Source organism: Anthonomus grandis, chromosome 11 (assembly GCF_022605725.1).
Source record: "Anthonomus grandis grandis chromosome 11, icAntGran1.3, whole genome shotgun sequence".
NCBI lineage: Eukaryota > Metazoa > Arthropoda > Insecta > Coleoptera > Curculionidae > Anthonomus > Anthonomus grandis.
Window position 1 is genome coordinate 25,554,658 of NC_065556.1, and position 23,845 is coordinate 25,578,502.

General features: G+C 31.3%; 1 protein-coding gene and 4 long non-coding RNA genes across 7 annotated transcripts in view; 3 read left to right on the forward strand and 2 right to left on the reverse strand.

Annotated features, from left to right (window-relative positions):
• Positions 1–23,845, reverse strand: part of LOC126742503 (potassium voltage-gated channel subfamily H member 8) — a 115,902-nt gene that overhangs the window by 30,599 nt on the left and 61,458 nt on the right. For all 3 annotated transcript variants that reach the window (XM_050449150.1, XM_050449149.1, XM_050449151.1), the window contains exon 6: positions 22,831–23,065. In XM_050449150.1, coding sequence (XP_050305107.1) covers positions 22,831–23,065 — 235 coding nt within the window. The remainder of the gene's footprint in view (positions 1–22,830; positions 23,066–23,845) is intronic.
• On the reverse strand, positions 6,225–7,304 carry LOC126742516 (uncharacterized). The gene is made up of 3 exons (XR_007662583.1): positions 7,157–7,304; positions 6,528–7,108; positions 6,225–6,478 (listed from the first exon to the last, which is right to left on the reverse strand). It is a non-coding gene; the product is annotated as an uncharacterized LOC126742516 (long non-coding RNA).
• LOC126742515 (uncharacterized) lies at positions 12,936–13,545 on the forward strand. Its single transcript, XR_007662582.1, has 2 exons — positions 12,936–13,307; positions 13,356–13,545. It is a non-coding gene; the product is annotated as an uncharacterized LOC126742515 (long non-coding RNA).
• LOC126742517 (uncharacterized) lies at positions 16,235–16,836 on the forward strand. The gene is made up of 2 exons (XR_007662584.1): positions 16,235–16,419; positions 16,470–16,836. It is a non-coding gene; the product is annotated as an uncharacterized LOC126742517 (long non-coding RNA).
• Positions 17,735–18,417, forward strand: LOC126742518 (uncharacterized). The gene is made up of 2 exons (XR_007662585.1): positions 17,735–18,199; positions 18,249–18,417. It is a non-coding gene; the product is annotated as an uncharacterized LOC126742518 (long non-coding RNA).

Sequence of the window (23,845 nt, forward strand, 5' to 3'; positions counted from 1 at the left end):
ATAGTAGGAAAATGTATCATGGTTTTTTATTTTAATTATGATTATCATTTTTGAAACTTTGAGCCTGGAATTTTATCAGATTAGATAAAATTATCATTTTAAATAAAACTGGAAAATAGGATTGAAATAATAACAAGACAATGTTGCTCGAGCTTTTATATTATGTAGTTCGCGTCTGTGTTATGCCCATAGTAATGTAAAATAACGCGACCCCCGGAGGCTGGCAGCAACAGTTTTCCCTCGGTTTTGGAATATCGAATTTTCGCGTTTTGTGTGGGTTTTGATCGAAATAAATGAGTTGGGAAATCTTGACATAAAATCTTACTTAGAATTAAATTAAAACAATGAGAAATTTGCTACTAGGTAATGAACAGCATATAGAAATCAAATATTTCAATTTATTAAAGACATAAAAAGTGCATTTGTTCATTCAGGAACAATAGGAAAGCCTTATAATTAACTATTTTTACAACCGAATGTAAAGCAATAATAGTTAAAATTTGAGCATATAAAGTGGGAACTTCATGATTACTTTTTGTAGAAAGATGTACCCGTTGGTAACGTCGTGTGTGTGGGGAGTAGCAACAACTGCTTCCTCCCTAATAATCCCGTTGTTTTCCATTTATTGGGCCCTGTTGCTCAATAATGCCATTGGTAAGTTTTTTAAATTAACATTCACCCTTTGCAGTCAATGCTCTTTTAGCACCTAATGGGAACGGTGAAGTGGTGGCCAACCTTGAACCTCAGAACCCGTCGGTTCCGCCTAAGAGAAACGCAGGTGATCGGAAAAAGAAAAACAGGAGACCTTGGAGACGAAAGTTAACCACACGAAGGCCCTGGATTTAAGGCGGTCATTTTGCTTAGACAATAAAGTTTTGATCAGTCAAAGTTTTTATGTGTTTTATTCGTTCCTATTAAGTGTATAATTTCCTATTATTGAATCTCATTTTACCTTTTGATGGTCTCCATTCTATCAGTAATAAATCAGAAATTAAGAATATTCGTTTGACTTTGGAATATAAGAAAGTTGAGAATTTTCAAGCGCATATTTCCATGGTATTGGTACGGAAAATCTCTCAAATATTCTCAGAAACTCACTAAATTTCAAACATTTTTTAAGTAAGACTGGTGTAGGAGAACAAGAAATCCTGAGTATGGAACGTAAGAGCATTTTCCAGGGTTGTAATACTGGTTAATCCTTGGAAAAATGTATAAGTCTTGATAAATCCAGGCTTGTGATGTCCTTGAAAAATGCAAATTAGTATATTTTTAGGATTAATTTTCCTGGGAAAATTCATGATATTTTTAAGGTAGCCAATACTGGTTTACCCTTGAAAATTTAGAAATTCATAATATTTTTTCCAGCTTGTAATATTGGATGAGCTTAAAAATTTTATTAATTTTCGCCTATTTCCAGGCATTTGAGTACTGGTTTATCTTAATTTTTCCAGACCTATGAAACTAACCTCAACTGCCTGGAAGAATTTAATTAATTATCCTTTCTTTCAGGAATTTCAATTCAGTGCTTGGAAAAAATTGACAATTCCTTTACTCAACCTCCGAAAAATCTCTCAAATATTCTCAGAAACTTACTAAATTTCAAACAATTTCAGAGTAAGACTGGTGTAGGAGATTAAGAAATCCCGAGTATGGTTAGTTCGGCCTTAAAAGACTAAACACGTAAGAGCATTTTCCATATTGGTTTGCGCTTAAAAATTTTAATAATTTTCGCCTATTTCCAGGCATTCGAGTACTGGTTTATCTTAATTTTTCCAGACCTATGAAACTATAATATAACCTCAACTGCCTGGAAGTTTTAATTAATTATCCTTTCTTCCAGGAAGTTCAATTGAGTTCTTGAAAAAATTGACATTAACCTCAACTGCCTGGACGGAATTAAAACATTTTGGTTTTATTCCAGGCAATTGAGTTCGTTTTTGAAAAAGGAAAATCCTTTAGCTACCTGGAATAAATAAATTATTTTTTCCAATACAACCCAATAAAAAAATGAATTATTCTAGTCATTTTGCGTAGACAATAAAGTTTTGACCATTCACAGTTTAAATGTCTTTTATTTATTCTATAAATGTATAATCTCCTATTATTGAATCTTCTTATTCATTCGTGACCAGTCAATTTTTTGTACATCATCCGATTATCTTATATCCTTAGCGTCCATTCGTTGTCTAAGGAGAATAACTCAGAAATTATGAATATTCCTTTGACTTTGAAATATGAAAACGTTGAGAATTTTCAAGCGCATATTTGTATGGTATTGGTCAAATATTCAGAATGTTTTGTATTCAGAATGTTCAACTGCCTGGCAGAATTTAATTAATTATCCATTCTTCCAGGAATTTCAATTCAGTTATTGAAAAAATTGATTTTTACCTCAACTGCTTGGACGGAATTAAAATTCTGGTTTTATTCCAGGTAATTGAGTTTTGAAAAAGGAAAATTCTTTCAACTACCTGAAATAAATAAATTATTTTTTTCCAATACAACCTAATAAAAAAATTTATGTATAATCTCCTATTTTTGAATTTCCTTATTCACTCGGCTCCAATTAATTTAAGTCAAGAATTTTTAAGCGCATATTTCTATAGTATTGGTCAAATATTCAGAATATTTCCGGAAAATCTCTCAAATATTCTCAGAAACTTACTAAGTTTCGAACATTTTCAGAATAAGACTCGTGTAGTAGGTTAAGAAATCCTGAGTATGGTTAGTTCGGCCTGAAATGACTAAAAACGTAAGAGCATTTTCCAGGGTTACAACCCTGCTATACTGGTTAATCCTTGAAAAAATTTATAAGTACATGATATATCCAGGCTTGGAAAATTCACGATATTTTCAAGGTGGCCAATACTGGTTTACCCTTGAAAGTTCAGAGATTCATAATATTTTTTACCGCTTGTAGGGGAGAGGTCCCTATTTTGGACCGGCTCTTAAATTGGACCATCGCCTTTATTCGAATAAAAACTGTGCCAGGTACCATTTGTTGGTCGGTAGATATAGCTTATATATTTGGTAGCCGCAGCCCGAAACAAGAGATCTGTATAGTTCGGATAATTCGGGAAATAACATGTGTTATGTTTTCGTGCTGGCTGATGTAATTTTGCTGTTAGCTTCTTAGGGCATTATTTTTTTACTGGTGAGTTACTTTGTCATTTGCCTATGTATACATTTTAAACATGTTATCACCTATTATTTCGCCTAATAGTTTACCTGTTTTTCACGACAAAACCGTTTTAAAAATGACTATTTTAAAGTCAGGTTATATTATCCTAAATTGAACCACTTAATAATTCTTATTTTGGACCGGTCCAAATTAAGCAACTTTTTTTTTCTTTAAGCTAAATATGTCACAACGTGGAAAATATGGAAAATGGAACGAGGAAGATATGAAACAAGTCTTAATTGCCCATCAAAATGGAGGTATAGGTTTAAATGAAATAGCTAGAAGGAATAAAATACCGAAGGCAACTTTAAAACGCAGAATTGACAACAAAAAAAACATGTTCATGGAAGTGAAAAAAAATTTGGACGAGCCGCAGATCTTCCACCAGAAATTGAGGAAGAGATAGTAAAGCATGTTCTAGAGCTTGAGAGAAGTTTGTTTGGAATCACTCGTAGTGATTTAAAGAAACTTGCATACGATGCCGCCGAAGAGAATGGAATTCCGCACAGGTTTAAAAATGGACGAGCGGGCAAAAAGTGGTATTATTATTTTATGTCTAGATGCAAAGAGCTATCGCTTCGCCAGCCGGAGGCAACTTCAGCGGCGAGGGCTGTAGGGTTCAGCAAGGAAAGAGTTGAAACTTTTTTTAATTGCCTCACTGCTCTTTACGATAAACATAAGTTTGGTCCGTCGGAGATATATAATGTCGATGAGACCGGCCTTTCTACAGCCCAGAGACCGCAAAAAATAATTGCACAGAAGGGTAAGCATCAAATAGGATCTCTTACAAGCGGAGAACGTGGAGTAAACACGACATGTGTTTGCTGCATTAATGCTGCCGGTATGTACGTCCCACCGATGCTTATATTCAAGCGAATAAGATTCAAAGATGAACTCAAAGAAGGCGCACCTCCAGAAACAGAATTTGCTTGCTCAGAATCGGGCTGGATAACAAGTGAATTATTCGCAAAATGGCTAAGGCATTTGATTCATTTTGCGAAGCCATCTAAAAATAAGAAAGTACTTTTGATAATGGATGGACATACCATCCATACAAAAAATTTAGAAGCCATAACTTTAGCAAGGGATAATGGAATCATCATGTTGTTACTACCAGCACACACTACCCACAGGTTGCAACCCTGTGACGTCTCATTCTTTAAGCCCCTTAGTTCATTTTACAATCAAGCAGCAGATAAATGGCTTCGTGCGCACCCTACCCAAAATATTACGCAATTTCAGGTATCAAGATTGCTGGGAGAAGCATATGCAAAAGCTGAATCAATGGGAAATGCTATAAGCGGATTTGCGAAATGCGGCATATGGCCTTAAGATCAAAATGTGTTAGATAACAGTGATTTCGTTTGCCTTTCCAATGTGAACATCGAGTCTACAAATGCGCCAAAAGACAACATTACCTCTTCAGTAAACAAAATATCCCAGAGTACTTTTACTAACATCAACAGCCTATCCCAACATGCCTCCACATCCTCAGATATATCGGTAAAGCCATCGCCATCGCCCCAAAAAAGAAAATTCTTTTCTGAAATATCTCCTCTACCAATTTTAAAGCGAAAATCGCGCACAGCAGCTTCCAGTTCTACGACAATAATAACTAGTAGCCCCTACAACGATGCCCTTGAAGAAAAATAGCATAAAAAAGTGGCACCTCCTCAAACCGTTAAAAAGCTATTTTCTTCTTCAAAGCCGACCTTTAAAGGACAGTCGTCTGCATCTAAATCTGATAAGAGAAAACGGCGTTTGCCGCAAAAGTCATCCAATGAATCGGAATCGGAAGACGAAGAGTGCCTTTGCCTCGTTTGCCTATCTCCATTTTTGCTGGTCCAGGGGAAGAGTGGATACGCTGTGTTTTGTGCAAAAAGTGGATACACTTAAAGTGCACCACTGGTCGCAATACTGAGTTCTATGAATGTATAAATTGCGAGTCTGACAGTGACTGATTGTTTTCTTTTATATAGCCAATATTTTAGGCCTATATGTTATATTAGTAAATTAATCTCAGAATTACATTTAGTTTTGTACTGTATTTGAATAGTTTAATTAACGTTTTTTCATTAAAAATAAAAAAACATAGACATGGTCTAATTTAGGGAACTTGCGGTTCAAATTAGGAAACCAGTATCCTCAATTGGACCAATGACTCTATTTTGATTTGTTTTTTTTTGCTAACCACAGGAACAGATTTTAGCCTGTTTTGTAAGCTCTATACATTTATAATGGGCCTAAAGTTATGTACAATTTTTTTTGTTACAATTTGGTTCACAAAATTCATTTTACAGAGGTATTTTGTTAGGTGGTCCAATATAGGGACCTTTTCCCTAATGTTAGTTTGCGTTTAAAAATTTTATTAATCCTCGCCTATTTCCAGGTCTTTGAGTACTCGTTTATCTTAATTTTTCCAGACCTATGAAACTAACCTCAACTGCCTGGAAGAATTTAATTAATCATCCTTTTTTCCAGGAATTTCAATTCAGCTCTTGAAAAAATTGACATTTACCTCATCTGCCTGGACGGAATTAAAACATTTTGTTTTATTCCAGGCAATTAAGTTCGTTTTTGAAAAAGGAAATTTCCTTAAACTACCTGGAATAAACAAATTATTTTTTTCCAATACAACACAATAAAAAAATTTATTTTCTAATCGTTTTGCTTAGACAATAAAGTTTTGACCAATTAGTCAGTCAAGTTTATACTAGGTTTAGTAGAATAGCTATTAAGCCACATTGCGCCATTATTATTACTTAGTTTAGGTAATATATCTGTTTAAATTTGATTATTATTATTATTATTATAAAATTTTCGGGATACTTACCTGAGGAAATTTTTTTTTTTTATTAAATTATTACGATAAAGCTGAATAAGTGATTTTTTGGAGTATTTTTTAAATCTGTCAATATTTTAAATATAAATAAGGACGCTATTATTTTAAACTCGTCGAAGGTCAACTATGGCGTTAACTGAGAATTTAGAAAGTTATAATAGGCTGTAAAGTAACAGGAAAAAGAAAAAAAAAGACATCACATAAAAAAATAATAATTACATATATATGTACATAAAGAAACAAGTTATAAATAAAAAGCAAAAATACATTTTTAAATAAAATAATAAAAACCCTAAATGCTTGATACTTTATTGCACTTATCTAAATAACAGAAAACCTGGGCGGCTCTTTATAGGTTCTTCCCTTTCTTCTCTTGCCTTTTCTTATTCGCGTTGAAGGTAAACCCCATGGATCCCATCCAATGGGTTCATCTTGAGCTGCCACTTGATTGACACCTAAAATGCCACAATCAAAAAAAAAATTATTCCAATTTTAAGAACTTACCAATAGCGTTATTGAACAGCAGAGCCCAATATATGGAAAATAACGGGATTATTAGGGAGCAAGCAGTCGTGACTGCTCCCCACACAAAAGGAGTCATCAAAGAGTACATTTTTCTATGGGAAACAATGCTTACTTTCGTATTTTATATGTGGACAAATGTACGTTCGTAGCTATAGTTAATTATCGGGGTTTTCCATTATTTTCAAATTTGATATAAAGGGTCGTAAAATTTTTATATGTTTTTAACAATTTCTTGCACAATAACTAAACTGAATATTTAAAATAAATTACTTTGTATTGATTTCACATTTTATGTTGCTTTCCCAATGTGTCCAAAATAACAATTAAATAAAGCGACGTAAATTATGACACGATAAATCTCACACACTCTTCAGACAGTTTAGCAAGAAACTGTCTGAAGAGTGTGTAATTAGGCAACCTCCTGGGTTGTGTATCCTTTTTTCGCCTCATCGGATATTTCTTTCTCTTTCTTCTTCTTTGATGTGTATTGTGAGTTTTTGAAAGACAGTCCAGTGGATGCCAGCAAAGAGGCCTATCTTGATTAACTTTAGCCTTGAGTGCTAAAAAATCATAAGTAAAGCGACAAATTTTAATTTATATAAACTTACCAATAGCAGTATTAAACAATAGAGCCCAATAAATGGAAAATAAGGGAATTGTAACATACAGTACCGAACAAAAGTGGAGAAACATTTTATTTAATAAATATAAAGCCAGAGTAATCGACTATTGCCAATAAACAAATACTCACATTATTTCTTTAGGTTCAAAGGAATGCAAAAACATATTTGGTATTTATAAATTCTTGCAACAAAAACAATCTATTTGCTTATCTTTATTTTATGAGGAGCAAAAGTAGAGAAACATTTTTAAAGTTCTTAGTTTATGTTTGCTTATTGAAAGCAATACACCATAATATTTTGTTAATTAATAAAGAATAACCTGTAAATATGCCTCGAGGTCAAAATATCAATCGGGTGTTAAGCAAGCAATCATTGCTAAGCAGTTAGGATTAAACCGCTCAGTCGTTTCCGAAACCATAAAGTTACACCGCATTAGGAACTCATTAATAAGTCCACCTAAAACTGGTAGGTCTAGAAAAACGACGCCTAGAGTTGACGAAAAGATTAAATCCTTAGCTCTTAAAAATCCATTGAACACAGCAGTGGATATAAAATCTCAACTAGATGATGTAAATATTAGTGTCCATACAGTTCGAAGACGTTTAAGGGACAGTGACAAGAAACCCTTCATTTCGAAGAAGAATCGACTTCAATTTGCACATGACCATTTAAACTGGTCAGAAGCAAGATGGAATACAGTATTATTTTCGGATGAAAGTAAGTTTAATTTATTTTCTTCTGATGGAGTTTTATGGGTCAGGCGTCCTAAAAATAAAGGAGTTAATCCAAAGTATACTTTGGGCACTATTAAGCATGGAGGAGGAAATGAACAAATGTGGGGTTGTTTCTCTGGTATGAAAATGGGCCCCATTGTCAAAATTGGTTTAAATATTTAGAAATATTAACTGATAATATGTTGCCATATGCAGAGGAAAACATGCCATTTCAACACGACAATAATGATCCGAAGCATACAGCTAAAATTATAAAAAAAATTTTTTGAGGACAAAAAAATAACTGTTGTTAAGTGGCCAGCTCAGAGTCCTGACCTTAATCCCATAGAGAATCTATGGGATTTACTAGACAAAAAAATTCGTAAGGAACATCCCGAAAAATTTAAAAATGGAGACGAGTTGTTTGAAGCAGTTGAAGCTGCATGGCATTCTGTACCCAAGGAGACCTTAGGGAATCTGATTGGATCTATGAAGAGAAGATGCCGTTATTAAAAATAAGGGATATGCAACTAAATATTAATTTGTTGTTATTATATATTTTCTTTAAATATGTGTTTCTCTATTTTTGCTCCCTGTTTTTTTTTTAATTAATTTACATCTGGCTTTATAATAAGTAGAATTATATTGTTTATGTTTTATTTTTATTATCTAGTTTAATAAAAAAAATTTATTTAACTTTAAAATTAATTTAAAAATAAAAAAAAAGTTTCTTTACTTTTGCTCGGTACTGTATTTCTGTTAAATAATAATAATAATAATTACTGTCGCATTTTATATGTGAAATTATTATTGTTTTATATACGTTTGTTTTTGTAACCATAGTTCATTATCGGCCGTTTCAATTCATTTTTTTAATGTGTTGTATTGGAAAAAAATAATTTATTTATTCCAGGTAGTTGAAGGAAATTTCCTTTTTCAAAAACGAACTTAATTGCCTGGAATAAAACAATGTGTTTTAATTCCGTCCAGGCAGTTAAGGTAAATGTCAATTTTTAAGAACTCAATTGAAATTCCTGGAAGAAAGGTTTTATCTCTTAAGATTTAATTTCTGGAAAAAAAAAATTTCCTCAAGTAAGTATCCCGAAAATTTTTATAATAATAATAATCAAATTTAAACAGATATATTACATAAACCAAGTAATAATAATGGCGCAATTTGGCTTAATAGCTATTCTACTAAACCTAATATAGGCACAAAAAATCAAATAAGCTAATTACAGAAAAGAATGTATAGTGAACACCAGATATCTATTTTGATGACGACATAATAATTTCAACTGTTCCACTTAGTTTTGCCCTTCTGAATACAACCCGATCGGCCACAAGGTCATACCGAGATTTTGCATTTTTAGAGCCCATTTGTTTAGCTTAAAAATATCATCAAAAATTGCCATTTTACGAATTTTTAAAGTGCTCGCATTCCCTTTGATCTGCTCGAATCGCGGTCAATATTTTCGTAATGTATGGGGTCCAAACAAGACGTTAGTATAGTTAGTTCAATATCGAAAAAAAACGAATAAAAGATCAATGCTATAGATATAGCAACAACTAGTACGTGGAACACCATTTAACTAACAAAAAGTTGTTTTTCGGCCAAATTTAATATGATATTTTTGAGCTATTTACATAGCCTTGTTGAAATTAAGGATTTCTAATAGTTCGAAAAGGGGCTATATCGTTTAAATTTGGCGCCAAAATTGGCAATTTGAAAAGTGTCTATCTACTCTTCAAATTATTTTATGAGGTCCAAATATATTTAAAATCACATAGCTACTTTTGGAACTGTGAAAATATATTTTTGTGAATTTTATATCTCTCCAAAATCACATGTGTCAGCTGATTTAGAACGCTTCATTTACGTTTTTAAATTCGTTTAAGCGTTTTAAGCGGTTTAAGCGGTCAGTTGTGTTTTGATAAGCATTGCGTTCGTGTGTAAACTTTTCTTGTGCAAAATGAGTCGAGGCAAAAAAATAAATTAATGATGCTGCCCAAACAACCATCTTTAGAAAATATTCCTGACGTCGGCGTCGCTGAAAATATGGACACTACTGGTAAGTTTTTTTACTATCTTTAACTTATTGTATTGCAATATCTTATTATTGTCTTTAGTAAATTGGTCTACTGTTCTTTAACTTTTAGGATAGCTTAAGTTCGTATCTAAAGTTATTCTCAGAAGTACCTACTTATGGCTGTTTCTGTAAATTATCTAGTATTATATTAGTTATTTATAGCAATACAAAACGTGTAAAAAAAACTGTGGATGGTTTTTGCGTAAAAATCAATCGTAAATCTATATCTATCTATTTTATGAGTGTGTGTGATGCTGCTAAAGCGATTTTAGAGTTTTGTTTGTCAATATCAATTATTATTAACGTAATAATATTATTTTTACAATACGTAAGTACAACAGTACAACTACCTTTTCCTTAAAATTTTTATTAAAAGATATAGTTTTTTAGAGTTTTAATTATAAAAATGTCTTTTTAGAAAATCTTAATCAGGCACCATTTTGTTCGGACCACTCTGATTCAAATACAGTCTCTGCTAAAGAACCCGAATTCACCAGCCAATCAGCTAACTGTAAATAAAATCAGTAATAATTATGAGAATTATCTCTATAAATAATAGTAATATTATTATTTAATTTTCTTTATTCTTCATTAATTCTTTTATTCTATTATTATTCTTATTTATGATTTTTTAGCAGAACTTGACGAAGAACCTTTGAAGATGTAGACTATCTTCCTAGTGACCAATCAGGTAAGTTAATAAAAACAGTAACGACTCTTGGTGTTAATTATAATTTTTTTACATGATGGTGGCTTAGACAATCACGTAGTACTTAGAAATACTAATCAAATACCAAAAGATACGTCAGTTGAACCAAAAAATAAAAAGAAAAGATGTTCCACTTTTTGGAAAAAAATGTTCGCAGAGACAATAAGAATTCGGGGCTTCCATATATAAACTCAAAAGGAAATCACGTTTCAGGCAGGTTCTTAGGTGAACCATGCAATAATTCTTGATTGACACTTCTTTAAACGTAGATCATAATTTTTTTTTTCAATTTAGGATTAGATGCAAAACTCGTATTAGCCAGGAAGAAGGGATAAATATTTTTACATCATTTTGGAATCTTGCAAATGTTGAGAGGCAACGAGATTTCCTAAATAATTTGGTAGAGGTTATCGATTGTAAAAGAAGAACAACTGGCACTAACAACTTAAGAAGATCCAAATCTATGAAATTTTATCCGTGCATTAAGGATTCTAGAATAAATGTATGTAGAACAATGCTACTTAATACCCTTGGTGTTAAAAAGGGATTTCTGAATTTTGCCATTAAAAAACGTGTCCCAAATAGTAACACCACAGAAAAAGATAAGAGAGGCGGTTATGGTACCTCTAAAATATCAGAAGATACAGTAAATTTTTTAAAACAACATATTCAGAAACTTCCTACAGTCTCTTCTCATTAATGCAGAAAAGACTCAAAAAAATGTACTTGGATCTTAAATTGAACCTAAAGCAGATGCACAGGTTATACCAAGAAGATTGTGCCAAAGAAAATATGGAATGTTTAAAGGAGTCATTCTATTGCCATATTTTTAATTCTCATTTTAATCTATGATTCCATAAGCCTCGAAAAGATCAATGTCCAACATGTACAGCGTATGAATCTGCTAACACGGAAATCAAAGTAAATTTGCTGCAAAACTATGAAGATCACATTAAAAATAAAGAAAGAGCCAGACAGGAAAAAAATTTGGATAAGGATGCAGCAAAGGAAAATCCTAAAGAAATACATTCCGCCAATTTTGATTGGAAACAAGTATTGTATGTGCCAACAGATCGCACTAACCCCATTCTTTTTTACAAGACGAAGTACATACAATTTCACTATTTTTAACTGTGAAGATATTTCTGGAAAATGCTACATGTGGTCTGAAGTAGAAGGTTCACGTGGCCCATGCGAAATAGCATCTTGTTTATTCCACCACCTCAAAAGTCTTTCTACATCCATCAAAAATGTAAGGCTCTTTAGTGACACATGTGGAAGCCAAAATAAAAATCAATTTGTTGCCTGTGTGTGATGTGATAGAGGTCATTAACCAAAAATTCTTGTTTCAGGACACAGCCAAATGGAATGCGAATCAATGCACGCAAGAATTGAAATTGCATCTAAAAATGTCCCAGTTTATTTGCCGCATGAATGGGTAACCATTGCTCGGAATGCAAAAAAAAATGACCCGAAGTACGAAGCTTCTCAAAGAAAAGACATAGCTTTTGTTGACTGAAAAAGCCTGGCAAAGCTAATTATGATCAACCGAAACAAGGAATGTGGTTAATTGGCATCATATTAAGTGGATTAGGTATGAAAAGGCATTCCCTAATACAATGAAAATTAAAACAGATTTTGATGAAGATTTTCGCAGTATAATGATTCCACACAGAGGAAGACGAGTGACAGTTGCTTCCATAGAAAAATGTCTTAAACCCTTACACGAGGAAAAGAGGAAAATTTCAGCATTAAAGCTGAAATATTTAAAAAGAAATTTGCAATTCTGGAAATGTCCCAGATGACTGCCGGCTCTTTTTTACAAGTTTGCTAAGTAGTGACGAAACCATTGATGAGGATGAAACGGTGGTTCCAGATGTAAATGACCCTGAGGGCGAAGACTTTTTCTTACAATAATGTTATTCATAATTATTTTTATCTTTTTTACTATTAACTATTATTATATTATATATTGTATAATTTTCCTCTTAAAAACATTTTTGCATAAATGCATAATGAAAAAACAAATTATTGAGCTTTATCGTGTCATAATTAACGTCCCTCTATTTAATGGTTATTTTGGAAGCAATGGGGATCTAGGATTACAAGCGAACCTAAAATAATAATAGTAATTTTAGATTCAACATACAACAAAATATAAAATCAACTACTATTTCCCATAGAAAGATGTACCCTCTGGTAACTTTTAAGCACCTATAAAAAATTCTCATAGCAACGACAAAAAGTCGCAGACTTTTTTAGTATTAAGCATTTAATAAACAGCAATAAAACACTTCTGAAAACGCTTTACTGCAAACATGACATTATTCATTTCTATTGCACAGGCATTTGTTTAAATCTTAGACATATAAAAATTTTATGTCTCTTTATTTAATTGAAATTTAGAAATAATGGAAAAGCCTGATAGTTAACTATTGTTACATACGTACATACATAAAATAATAATATTTTAACATATAAAATGCGAAAGTAATTATTATTTTTAAGTCGAAAAATACACCCTGTGGTAACGTCGTGTGTGTGGGGAGCAGTCACGACCGTTTCCTCCCTAATAATTCCCTTATTTTCCATTTATTGGGCTCTATTGTTTAATACTGCTATTGGTAAGTTTATATAAATTAAAATTTGTCGCTTTACTTATGATTTTTTAGCACTTAAGGCTAAAGTTAATCAAATGGTAGGTCAATATAGGCATCCATTGAACTGTCTTTCAAAAACTCAGAAGACACGTCAAAGAAGAAGAAAAAAAAAGAAATATCCCAGGGGGCGAAAAAAGGATACAATAGGATCCAGGAGGTTGTCTATTTAGAGAAATGCACAATAAAGTCTTAAACAGTCAAATATTTTTTACTTTTTATTCGTTTCTTGATCTATGCTTGCTAAACTGTCTGGAGAGTGTGTGAGATTTATCGTGTCATAATTTACGTCCCTTTATTTAATTGTTACTTTGAACACATTGGCAAAGCCATATAAAATGTTAAATCAATACAAAGTAATTCATTTTAAATATTCAGTTCAACTTAGGAAGTCAAAGTTTTTATTTCATTCTAATTGTGTACGTATATTGTTTATATTATAATACCGTTCTAAGAGCGTCCATTTTATTAAAAAAAATATTATATTTTGTAAGTTTTTTAAATAATAATCACAATTGTCAAAGTAAGTGCAATTTATTTTTATTAACAACAATTTATTTATTAATACAAAAACAAAACTATGCTAGCAAACAAGTTCAAACAAATATTTAACAAATAATGGTACTTATTATGAGAAAGGTAAGAAGTCATCAAAATACGAATGCAAAAGTAGCTTAATTCATAATCCGTCCTAAATATCCTATTAAAACTTATATTAAATAAATCAATCTTTAAATATAAACTCACAAAGCTATTATGGCCACCGAGTTAATAAAGTTGAAATTATACCCATTTGTAATGACATTTGTTATGTCCTGATCTGATTTCATCTCATTCTTCTTTATATTTGCGATCGTTGTTGTGCTCAATTTTGTTGCATCTGCTTGTCATAAACATGTCCCATTATTTATGATTAATTATAATAATATTTGTTAATTGTTAAGTTTGTTAATAATACAATAAATACTACAAGATTTTTTAAAATTTTTTGGGAATGAAAGTATATACACGACTATAAAAATATAATAATATGCTGCTAAAATAAATCATTTGTTAATTTCTGAACGTATAAAAATACATAGCAGACTAATAATTTCTGAAGGCGATGGTAAAGTTTCTAACCTAATATTGATTGGCAAAAATATCTACGCCACACGTTTTTTCTCTCCTGGATAACGTAACTACAAGTGGGTATAATTTCGACTTTACGTTAGATTATTCAATAAATAGAATAATATCTGGTTACAATAAAAGTATGCCTATTGCAAATAATGTGGTAAGAACTGCTGTTAAGAAATAATCTATCCAATACATATGTGAATTCAATCAAAATTTCTCCAAAGAAGGTATTAGAAGCATATTAACCAATATTACTAAAAATTCAACGTTGCTGAATCCCTTGATTCCTTAAAAAGTAAAACACACTTTCAATAAATCCTACCTGGAAGTTATTCAAATACAATCCTCATTTCAGGTGTCCATGTAACTATTCTCTAGAAAACCAAGTACAATTGCATTTTCCGGGTTAATTAGTAGATGATTTAAGGAACAATAGGTTATAAAATTGTGCAGCTCTTTGACTCAAAAAACTTGACTCAGGCTCTCCTACTATAGAGCAATAAAATACACTTAATAATAATAATATTAATAATAATAATAATAAATTGTCTTTTATTAGATACCACAAAATACAGAAGTAAGTAATATAAAACATTAATTTAATATTTTAATGGTATAGGTGCAAACACTGGCGAAGTCTAGCTGCAATACACTTACTAATACACTATTAACAAAAGAAAATTAAGATTTACACTTAAAAGAGATAAGCCAAAATTAGCCTTTCTTAAGCCAAATATAAGTCTAGTGCAAGTATTTTGAACTTTCTGGATTCTATACTTTGTGCTGATATCTAAGCATGGTCCATAGATAAAATCGCAGTAATTAAAATTTGACAACACTAGTGATTCACATAGATTCTTTCGAAGTTGTTGGCTTAAGATATGTCTGCTGGAATATAAAAGTTTTAACGAAAGGTTTTAAGAAACATGCATTTTAAATCTTATATCAGTGTCCACCCACATACCCAAATTCCTTGCAGTTTTTACTACACCATTAATTTTTACATCTAAATGCTCTCTAATAAAATCAATTCTCGTTTTAGGGCCAAATATTAGTAATAAAGATTTTGAGGGCATTCAATTTTAAATTATGTTGTGCTGAGAGTTCACTTACAATTTTTAGATCTTCATTAATTAATGTATTTGCCAATAAAACATCAGCAGAATTAAAATTAAAATAAAGTTGTGTATGGTCAGCATAGGCTTGGCGTTTACAATGTTTTATTGACTGCAAAATAGTAGAAGTATATACCAAAAACAGTAAAGGACCCAACACGCTACACTGAGGAACACCAGATAAAATGGAGATAGAATTAGATACCCTATCATTGCACGAGACACACTGAAACCTGTCTTTTAGGTAAAAAGATATTAAATTAATCAGCAAATAATGAAAGCCGTAATATTTTAATTTAGCTATTAATAATTTATGATCAATGGTGTCAAACGCTTTTGAAAAGTCTAAAAGAGCTAAAATAACGTTATCACCTTTATCATAGGCCTCAATTATATCACTGATTACTGTAGCTAAGGCAGTCGCCGTTGAATAGTTTTTTCTAAACCTACACTGATAGTTTGGAATTATATTTTTTTCACATACATATTGGTATATTTGTTTATAAACAAATTTGAAAACGTTGGCAAAATACTGACTTTTTTAAGGGTCGGACTTCACAACGAGAATTTGATTATTAATTTTTATTGTGCAAGAAATTGTTAAAAACATATAAAAATTTTACGACCCTTTATTTCAAATTTGAAAATAATGGAAAACCCTGATAATTAACTATAGCTACGAACGTACATAATCCACATATAAAATACGAAAGCAAGCATTATTTCTCAAAGAAAAATGTACTCTTTGGTGACTTCTTGTATGTGGGGAGCAGTCACGACTGCTTCCTCCCTAATAATCCCGTTATTTTCCATATATTGGGCTCTGCTGTTCAATAACGCTATTGGTAAGTTCTTAAAATTGGAATTAATTTTTTTTTTTATTGTGGCATTTTAGGTGTCAATCAAGTGGCAGCTCAAGATGGACCCATTGAATGGAATCCATGGGATTTGCGTTCCACACGAATAAAAAAAGGCAAGAGAAGAAGGGGAAGAACACGTGAAAAACCGCCCAGGTCTTCTGTTATTTAGATAAGTGCAATAAAGTATCAAGCATTTAGGGGTTTTATTATTTTATTTAAAAATATATTTTTGCTTGCTTATTTCATAATTTGGTCAAAACTAAGAGACTCCAATCTCGTGGAAAACGAAATACCTAATAACTAATTCTAAGAAATACCTAAAATACCTTTATGAAGTATATGATTTTCTTTATTTATAACTTGTTTCTTTATGTACATATATATGTAATTATTATTTTTTTATGTGATGTCTTTTTTTTCTTTTTCCTGTTACTTTACAGCCTATTATAACTTTCTAAATTCTCAGTTAACGCTATAGTTGACCTTCGCCGAGTTTAAAACAATAGCGTCTTAATTTATATTTAAAATATTGACAGATTTAAAAATACTCCAAAAAATAACTTATTCAGCTTTATCGAAATAATTTAATAAAAAAAATATTTTCCTCAGGTAAGTATCCCGAAAATTTTTATAATAATAATAATAATCAAGTTAATGATAATAAATAAAAATGGCGATTTTACGAATTTTTAAAGTGCTCGCATTCCCTTTGATCTGCTCGAATCGCGGTATAACCCAATATTTTCGTAATGTAATGTATGTATTTTTACAATTTTAATAACTTTTTAAATTTAGCTTTATTTTTTAGGTTTTATGTTTTTTTATCATGGTGATTGTTATTTTTTACATTTTACTTATTGATATGACTATTTTTCTTCTGATTTTTATTAAAATTTTATTTTAGAATTAAGGTATTATCTTATTTTTATGTTTAATGTTAAGGATATTTTATTTAATTTTTTAGGTTTTATTTTGACAACCTTTTATTTATTTAAGTTTAAGTCTAAGGTTTATGTACTGTTTATACAATGCACCTTTATCGTATAATATTTATTTTTATTTTGATCTGAGTCCACGTTAGCTAGGCCTCCTTTTCGATTCGACATTTCTAAATACGTAGATTGATGTTTTTAGTTATTAATTATTAATCAAACATCTTTGTATATTTTTATTTTTTGAACTGCTGTTAAGAAATAATCTATCCAATACATATGCGAATTAAATCAAAATTTCTCCTAAGAAACGTTGCTGAATCCCTTGATTACTTAAAAAGTAAAACACACTTTCAATAAATCCTACCTTGAAGTTATTCAAATACAGACCTTATTTCAGGTGTCCATGTAACGAATTTCTAGAAAACCAAGTACAATTGCATTTTTCTGGGTTAATTAATTAAATTGTGCAGCTCTTTGACTCAAAAAGCTTGACTCAGGCTCTCCTAATATTGAGCAATAAAATACACTTCACAACGAGAATTTCATTATTAATTTTTATTGTGCGGGAATTTGTTAAAAACATATAAAAATTTTACGACTCTTTATTCCAAATTTCGAAAGTAATAGAAAACCCCGGATAATTAACTATTGTTACAAACGTATATAAAATTACAAAATCCACATATAAAATACGAAGGTAAGCATTATTTCCCATAAAAAAATGTACTCTTTGGTGACTTCTTGTGTGTGGGGAGCAGTCACGACAGCTTCTTCCCTAATAATCCCGTTATTTTCCATATATTGGGCTCTGTTGTTCAATAACGCTTTTGGTGAGTTTTTAAAATTAGAATTTTTTTTTTTTTTATTGTATTATTTTAGGTGTCAATCAAGCAGCATGGGATCAATATGCTTTCAGATTAAACCCATGGGATCCACCGGGTTATAATGGACATCCAATGCAAAAAGAAATGAGAAAAATAGAAAAAACCAATGAAAAACCGTCAAAGTTTTCTAATATTTAGATAAGTACAATAAAGTATCAAGAATTTAGGATTTTTATTATTTTATTTAAAAATATATTTTTGTTTGCTTTTTTTCAAAACTAAGAGACCCCAATATTTAGTTAAAAAATCTCAAAGAAATCTGGTTTACTCTCGTGGGAAACGCTTCAATTAGTTATTCTAAGAATGAAAAAACCTAAACTAAACCTAGTGTAGGCAAAAAAAGCAAATAAGCTAATTACAGTAAAGAATGTATATTGTACACCAAATATCTATTTTGATGACGACTTTATTTCAAAAAATAATTTCACGTGCCTGGAAGACTTGTGGTTTTCATTCAATGCAATTGAAGAAATGTTTCCTTTCTTTTTCCAGGCAGTTGAAGTCACTTGTTCCCTCTTTTTAGGTCTTTGGAGTCATCTTTACTCTTTGAGACAGTCTGATGAGACTTTCTTCGCTAATTTAAAGATTCCTTTTTTTTCGAGTAGATAAGTAATTTTTTCTTCTCACATTTTTCTCTTCTTCCAAATAATCTGTCTGTGTGTATTCAAATACTCGATGTTTTTTATTTCTCTTCCAGCCAGTCACATTAATTTTCTCGCTTTTTCAGCCAGTTGGAGTAATTCTCTATCTCTTTTTAGGCCTCTGAAGTATTTTTTCCCTTTTTCCGGGCAATTCAAGCAATTTTTACTTTATATCATTGAAGTAATTTTTTCTGTCTTTTGAAATAGTTGTCTTTTATTCCAGGCAGTTAATGATGTCATTAAAATGAAAAATTATTTAAACTTCCTCGAATAATTTTGCCTTTTATTTTGGGCACTTAATGACGTCATTGAAATGAAAACTAATTTCAATTTCCTGAATAAATTTTGTTTTTATTCCAGGCAGTTGATGACGTCATTCAAATGAAAAATTATTTCAACTTCCTCGAAGAATTTTGCCTTTTATTTCGGGCAGTGAATGACGTCTCGTTGGATTCAGAAGGACGAAACTAAGTCAAGACCGTTAGAATTTTCCGGATGGTGCTCATAGAAGCCGAGATATAGACCTCCAAAGTTTGGGATTTTTCATCCGCAAGGTCGTAGCTCCCATATTAGCTGAGATCTTGCATTTTTGTGGCCCATTTTTGGGCTCAAAAACGGGGTCGAAAATTGACTTTTTCCGAATTTTCAAAGTGCTATAATTCCACTTGTTCTGGTCGATTTCCGTTATAACCCGATGTTTTCGTAATGTAGGTGATGGGAATAAGCCGCTGATAGGGGTTTCTATAGCTATTTTCGGGTTTAAAGAAAATCGATTTTTCGCATTTTCAAAGTGCTATAATTCCCTTAGTTTTTCTCGAAACTCATTAAAACCCGGTGTTTTCGTGTTGTAGGTGATGGGAACAAGCCGCTGGTATAGTTAGTTCAAATTCGAAAAAAATCAATTTTTGATGAAAAATTCGATACGGGGGGGTATACCCTAAAAATGAAAAATCCTTAACTTTGGAGGTTTATATCTCGGCTTCTATGAGGCCTATTGGGAAAATTCCAACGGTTTTGACTTAGTTTCGTCCTTCTGAATCCAACGAGACCATCTGCAAGGTCGTAGCTCCCATATTAGCTGAGCTCTAGCATTTTTGTGGCCCATTTTTGGGCTCAAAAACGGGGTCGAAAATTGACTTTTTTCCGAATTTTCAAAGTGCTATAATTCCACTTGTTCTGGTCGAATTCCGTTATAATCCGGTGTTTTCGTAATGTAGGTGATGGGAATAAGCCGCTGATAGGGGTTTCTATAGCTATTTTCGGGTTTAAAGAAAATCGATTTTTCGCATTTTCAAAGTGCTATAATTCCCTTAGTTTTTCTCGAAACTCATTATAACCCGGTGTTTTCGTGTCGAAGAATTTTGCCTTTTATTGGGGTTTTTCATAGCAGTTTAAGCTATTTTCATCTTTTTTCTAAGCGACTAATGAAAAATTATTTTTTATATTTTAATATATTTTATATTTATATATCTAGAATATAAACACTTTTTAGAACGAAAAAAAGGGATATTTCAAATGAATATTCCCAGAACGTTCGCAAGCAAGTGCTGCACATAAATTAAAATATAATTCTGGAAACAAAAATAAACCTAAAGCTCTATATCCAGAGGTAAACCTTATGCCTCGCACGGTTTTATATATTTACCCCTTTACGTTCCTGGAATATCGAACAAACATTTAAGTTTTTCCTCATAGGTATTAACTAACTATTTGTTGTTGTTTTATATAAAAAAAGAGTCAAAAAAAATTATTGCATATTTTTGCATCAGGTGAATAATATTTTCTATCCTAAAAATATAGAAAAAATTTAATTATTTAGCTTTTACGCATTAAAAATCCCCATAATTAACTATTGCTACATATAAATATAAAATAGCAATAACTTTATATGGTTCAACATAACATAAAAGGGAAAATTAATAATTATTTCCTATAAAACAAACGTATGTATTCTAGTAGCAACAACCGCTTTATCCCTAATAATTCCCTTATTCTCCATTTATTGGGCTCTGTTAAGGTAGGTAAGCTTATAAAATTATAATTCAATTCTTTTTAGTTAAACCTTCTAGTACCTAATAGGAATAATCAAGTAAAGGCCGAAATTCCACCCTGGATATACCCTTGAATTTGGTTTTGGAAAGACCTAAATCCACATAAAGGGAAAGTAAAGAGGAGACCTGATAGAAGAAAGAGGACAACACACAAACCGATTCATAGTTGATATTTAAAGTAGTGTGCAATAAATTTTTAACCAGTATAAATTGTTTTTATTCATTTTTTTTGCGTACGAAGAGTGTCAAAATTAAAAGCTCTTGAAAAATTTTAATAGAAATGGTGAAAATTGATTAAAACTAAATAAAAGCAGTAAAGACCCTCAAAAAATCCTCCCCCTAAAGTACCAATTTTAATACTTATCAAGGGTAACAAATTCTTGTCGTAAAGACGACCTACTTACGGAAGCGGAAATATCGCTTTAAAACTTCGGTTGATAAGCCTTAATTTGTCAAGAGGATTTATTTGTGCGTTCATCAAACTGCTAAAATATTGTAGACACGTAAAATAAAATTTAATAAGGAGCCCCTCTTTCTTGGTACTACGTGAACGAAATACATTTTTTCTGGCGACATAAACGAAACAAAATCACTGGATTTATTGACAGAAAGTTCGTTTAGTATTTAAATGAGGAAAAACTTCGATATTCCAGGAACGTAGGGGGGAAAATGTATTTACACCTTATATGGGTAAAAGGCATATTTACATTCACATTCCAGAAATATACTATAATCGATTGCTGTGAAGTAACGGGTATTTCATAGGCGTATTTTTGAATATTAAATAAATATTTAAAAAAGACTTACTGGGGTATAAGGAATAATAGGTATAAAACAGCCTTAAATCTTTGGCCGCATTTATTCTATCATTTACGCTTATTATAAGAAAAACAACTAATATGTGACTTTTACTATATTATTTATTATTGCCGAAAGTTTGACCTCTTCGATTCACTACAATTAATTCTAATTTTTCTAAAACCTCACATACATTTAAATCTTGCATTGAACGCAATAATTGCTCTTTATATTTATAAGTTTCCCAATTGCGCCTAGTAATTGGATGCTCTAAGATTTTTAGTTATACTGTCATACGAATCTCGTTATATGACTCTCTTAATTCCTGAGGATACTCAAACAATCGAACGACTATGATTATAAATAATCAATTTTTTGTTTAAAAAAACTTTCAAGTAAAAAATTCCACGCAACTGTATAATTCAAAGAAGAAACTTAGTTCAATAGATTTTATCACTTTTAATACAGACTTTTGAGTGACGCTCAAAGATGCGTTGGAATCTACTAATGCGACAAATGTGTCTTTAAACTCAAGTCAATTATTAAATTTACCGTCAAATGCTGGTAGGTTATTTGGTGGCAACTTACTTAAAGGTTATTATTGTTTGTTTGTGATACAGGCGTTTGTTTACCAGTTACACAACCATTTGTGTTCATTTTATAAAAATTCTTACAAAATACCTTAGGAATATCGTTAATTCAGTGCAATTTATGCTGCTTTGCACTAATAATGGCCGAACAAACTCTCGCTATCCCTGTAATTCAGAACTTTCTTCCTTTTAATTAAATGAATCGGTTCAAAGTCCATACGAGAATAATTAATTCGCTAAGGCTAGCGGCAGTTAATATTCTAATTGGCCTAAAACGAGATCGAATCAATAGCTTATATAATGCATTAACGAACGTTTAGCGGTCCGCATATGGGGTTAAGTGCAATTTCAGGGGTAATTTGAGATTCAATTTATTTTTATTAGTACTATATAACTGTTTAAAATTTCTTAATTTTTCTAGGTTATATTGAACTCCTGCAAAAGTGGAAAATTGTGTCACTTTACTGCTAATTATTTATTTTACCACTCGAACTTACCAATAAAAAACAACGCCTCGACGAAAACGTCCATGATAACAGAGGGTCGCTCTCTTTCCGGTCTTAAAAAACTGGCATTGTAAGGCACCACCACCGCTACATAAAATGTAGCTATTAAAATTAGCCAGTCCCAGCCACTTTTGAACACTCCATAGTGGGAGATAATGAATCGGCTCTTTTTCACGGAGGCCGTCTTGTATTCCGGAAGTGGCTGCGGGGTCGAACTTAGGATATTCTGAAAAAGGAGAAAAAAAATTCATTATAATAATAATAAATGTCTTTATTAAAAAAAAAACATTTTCATGACGAAAAATACATTTCTCAATAGGCGAAGTCTAGCTGACTTTAAGGCTAAAATTTCTTAAATTAACACTAGATTAATCCTCCATTTTATCTTAATTTGTAAATAGAGACGTATTTACTTGCTTTCTTGTTATTTAAATGTAAATATTTCGGAAACAGTTGCGTTTTGAGATAAGGTGTGTTATACGAAACTTGCTTGGAATTTCGCCTATATTTCATAAATGCAATAAAAAATATAGCATTCCATTTAAAAAAATGACCGATGACGTTATATCTTTTTTTTGTTCCACCCTGTATACAAAAATGTATGTGAAATAATGCGCAACTTAAAATAAAAATCGACGGGTCCGAGCGTTTTCTCAAAAAATCATGTCTCTAATTTTTATCGAATTTATGCGGAACTTTAGGCGGTTACTGTGTGTAAAATAACGTTGAAAAATTGCCTTGTGATGTTTCGGCATAGAAATAGTATTAGATCTAATAGGGACTATATAATCATCTTGTCAAAACAATAATTTGGATCTTAAATACTGCGGAAGAGATGTTGTAAGTAGTTTAAATGCAGATATCATCAAAAAGTACTGATACGAAAAAGAAACATTAAGCCACTGATTAATGTGGTGAGAAATATGATCGAATTTTTTTATGTTGTAAATAAATCTACCGCAATTAACTAATAATAATTATACGTTTATTTCCAAAATTACAAAAT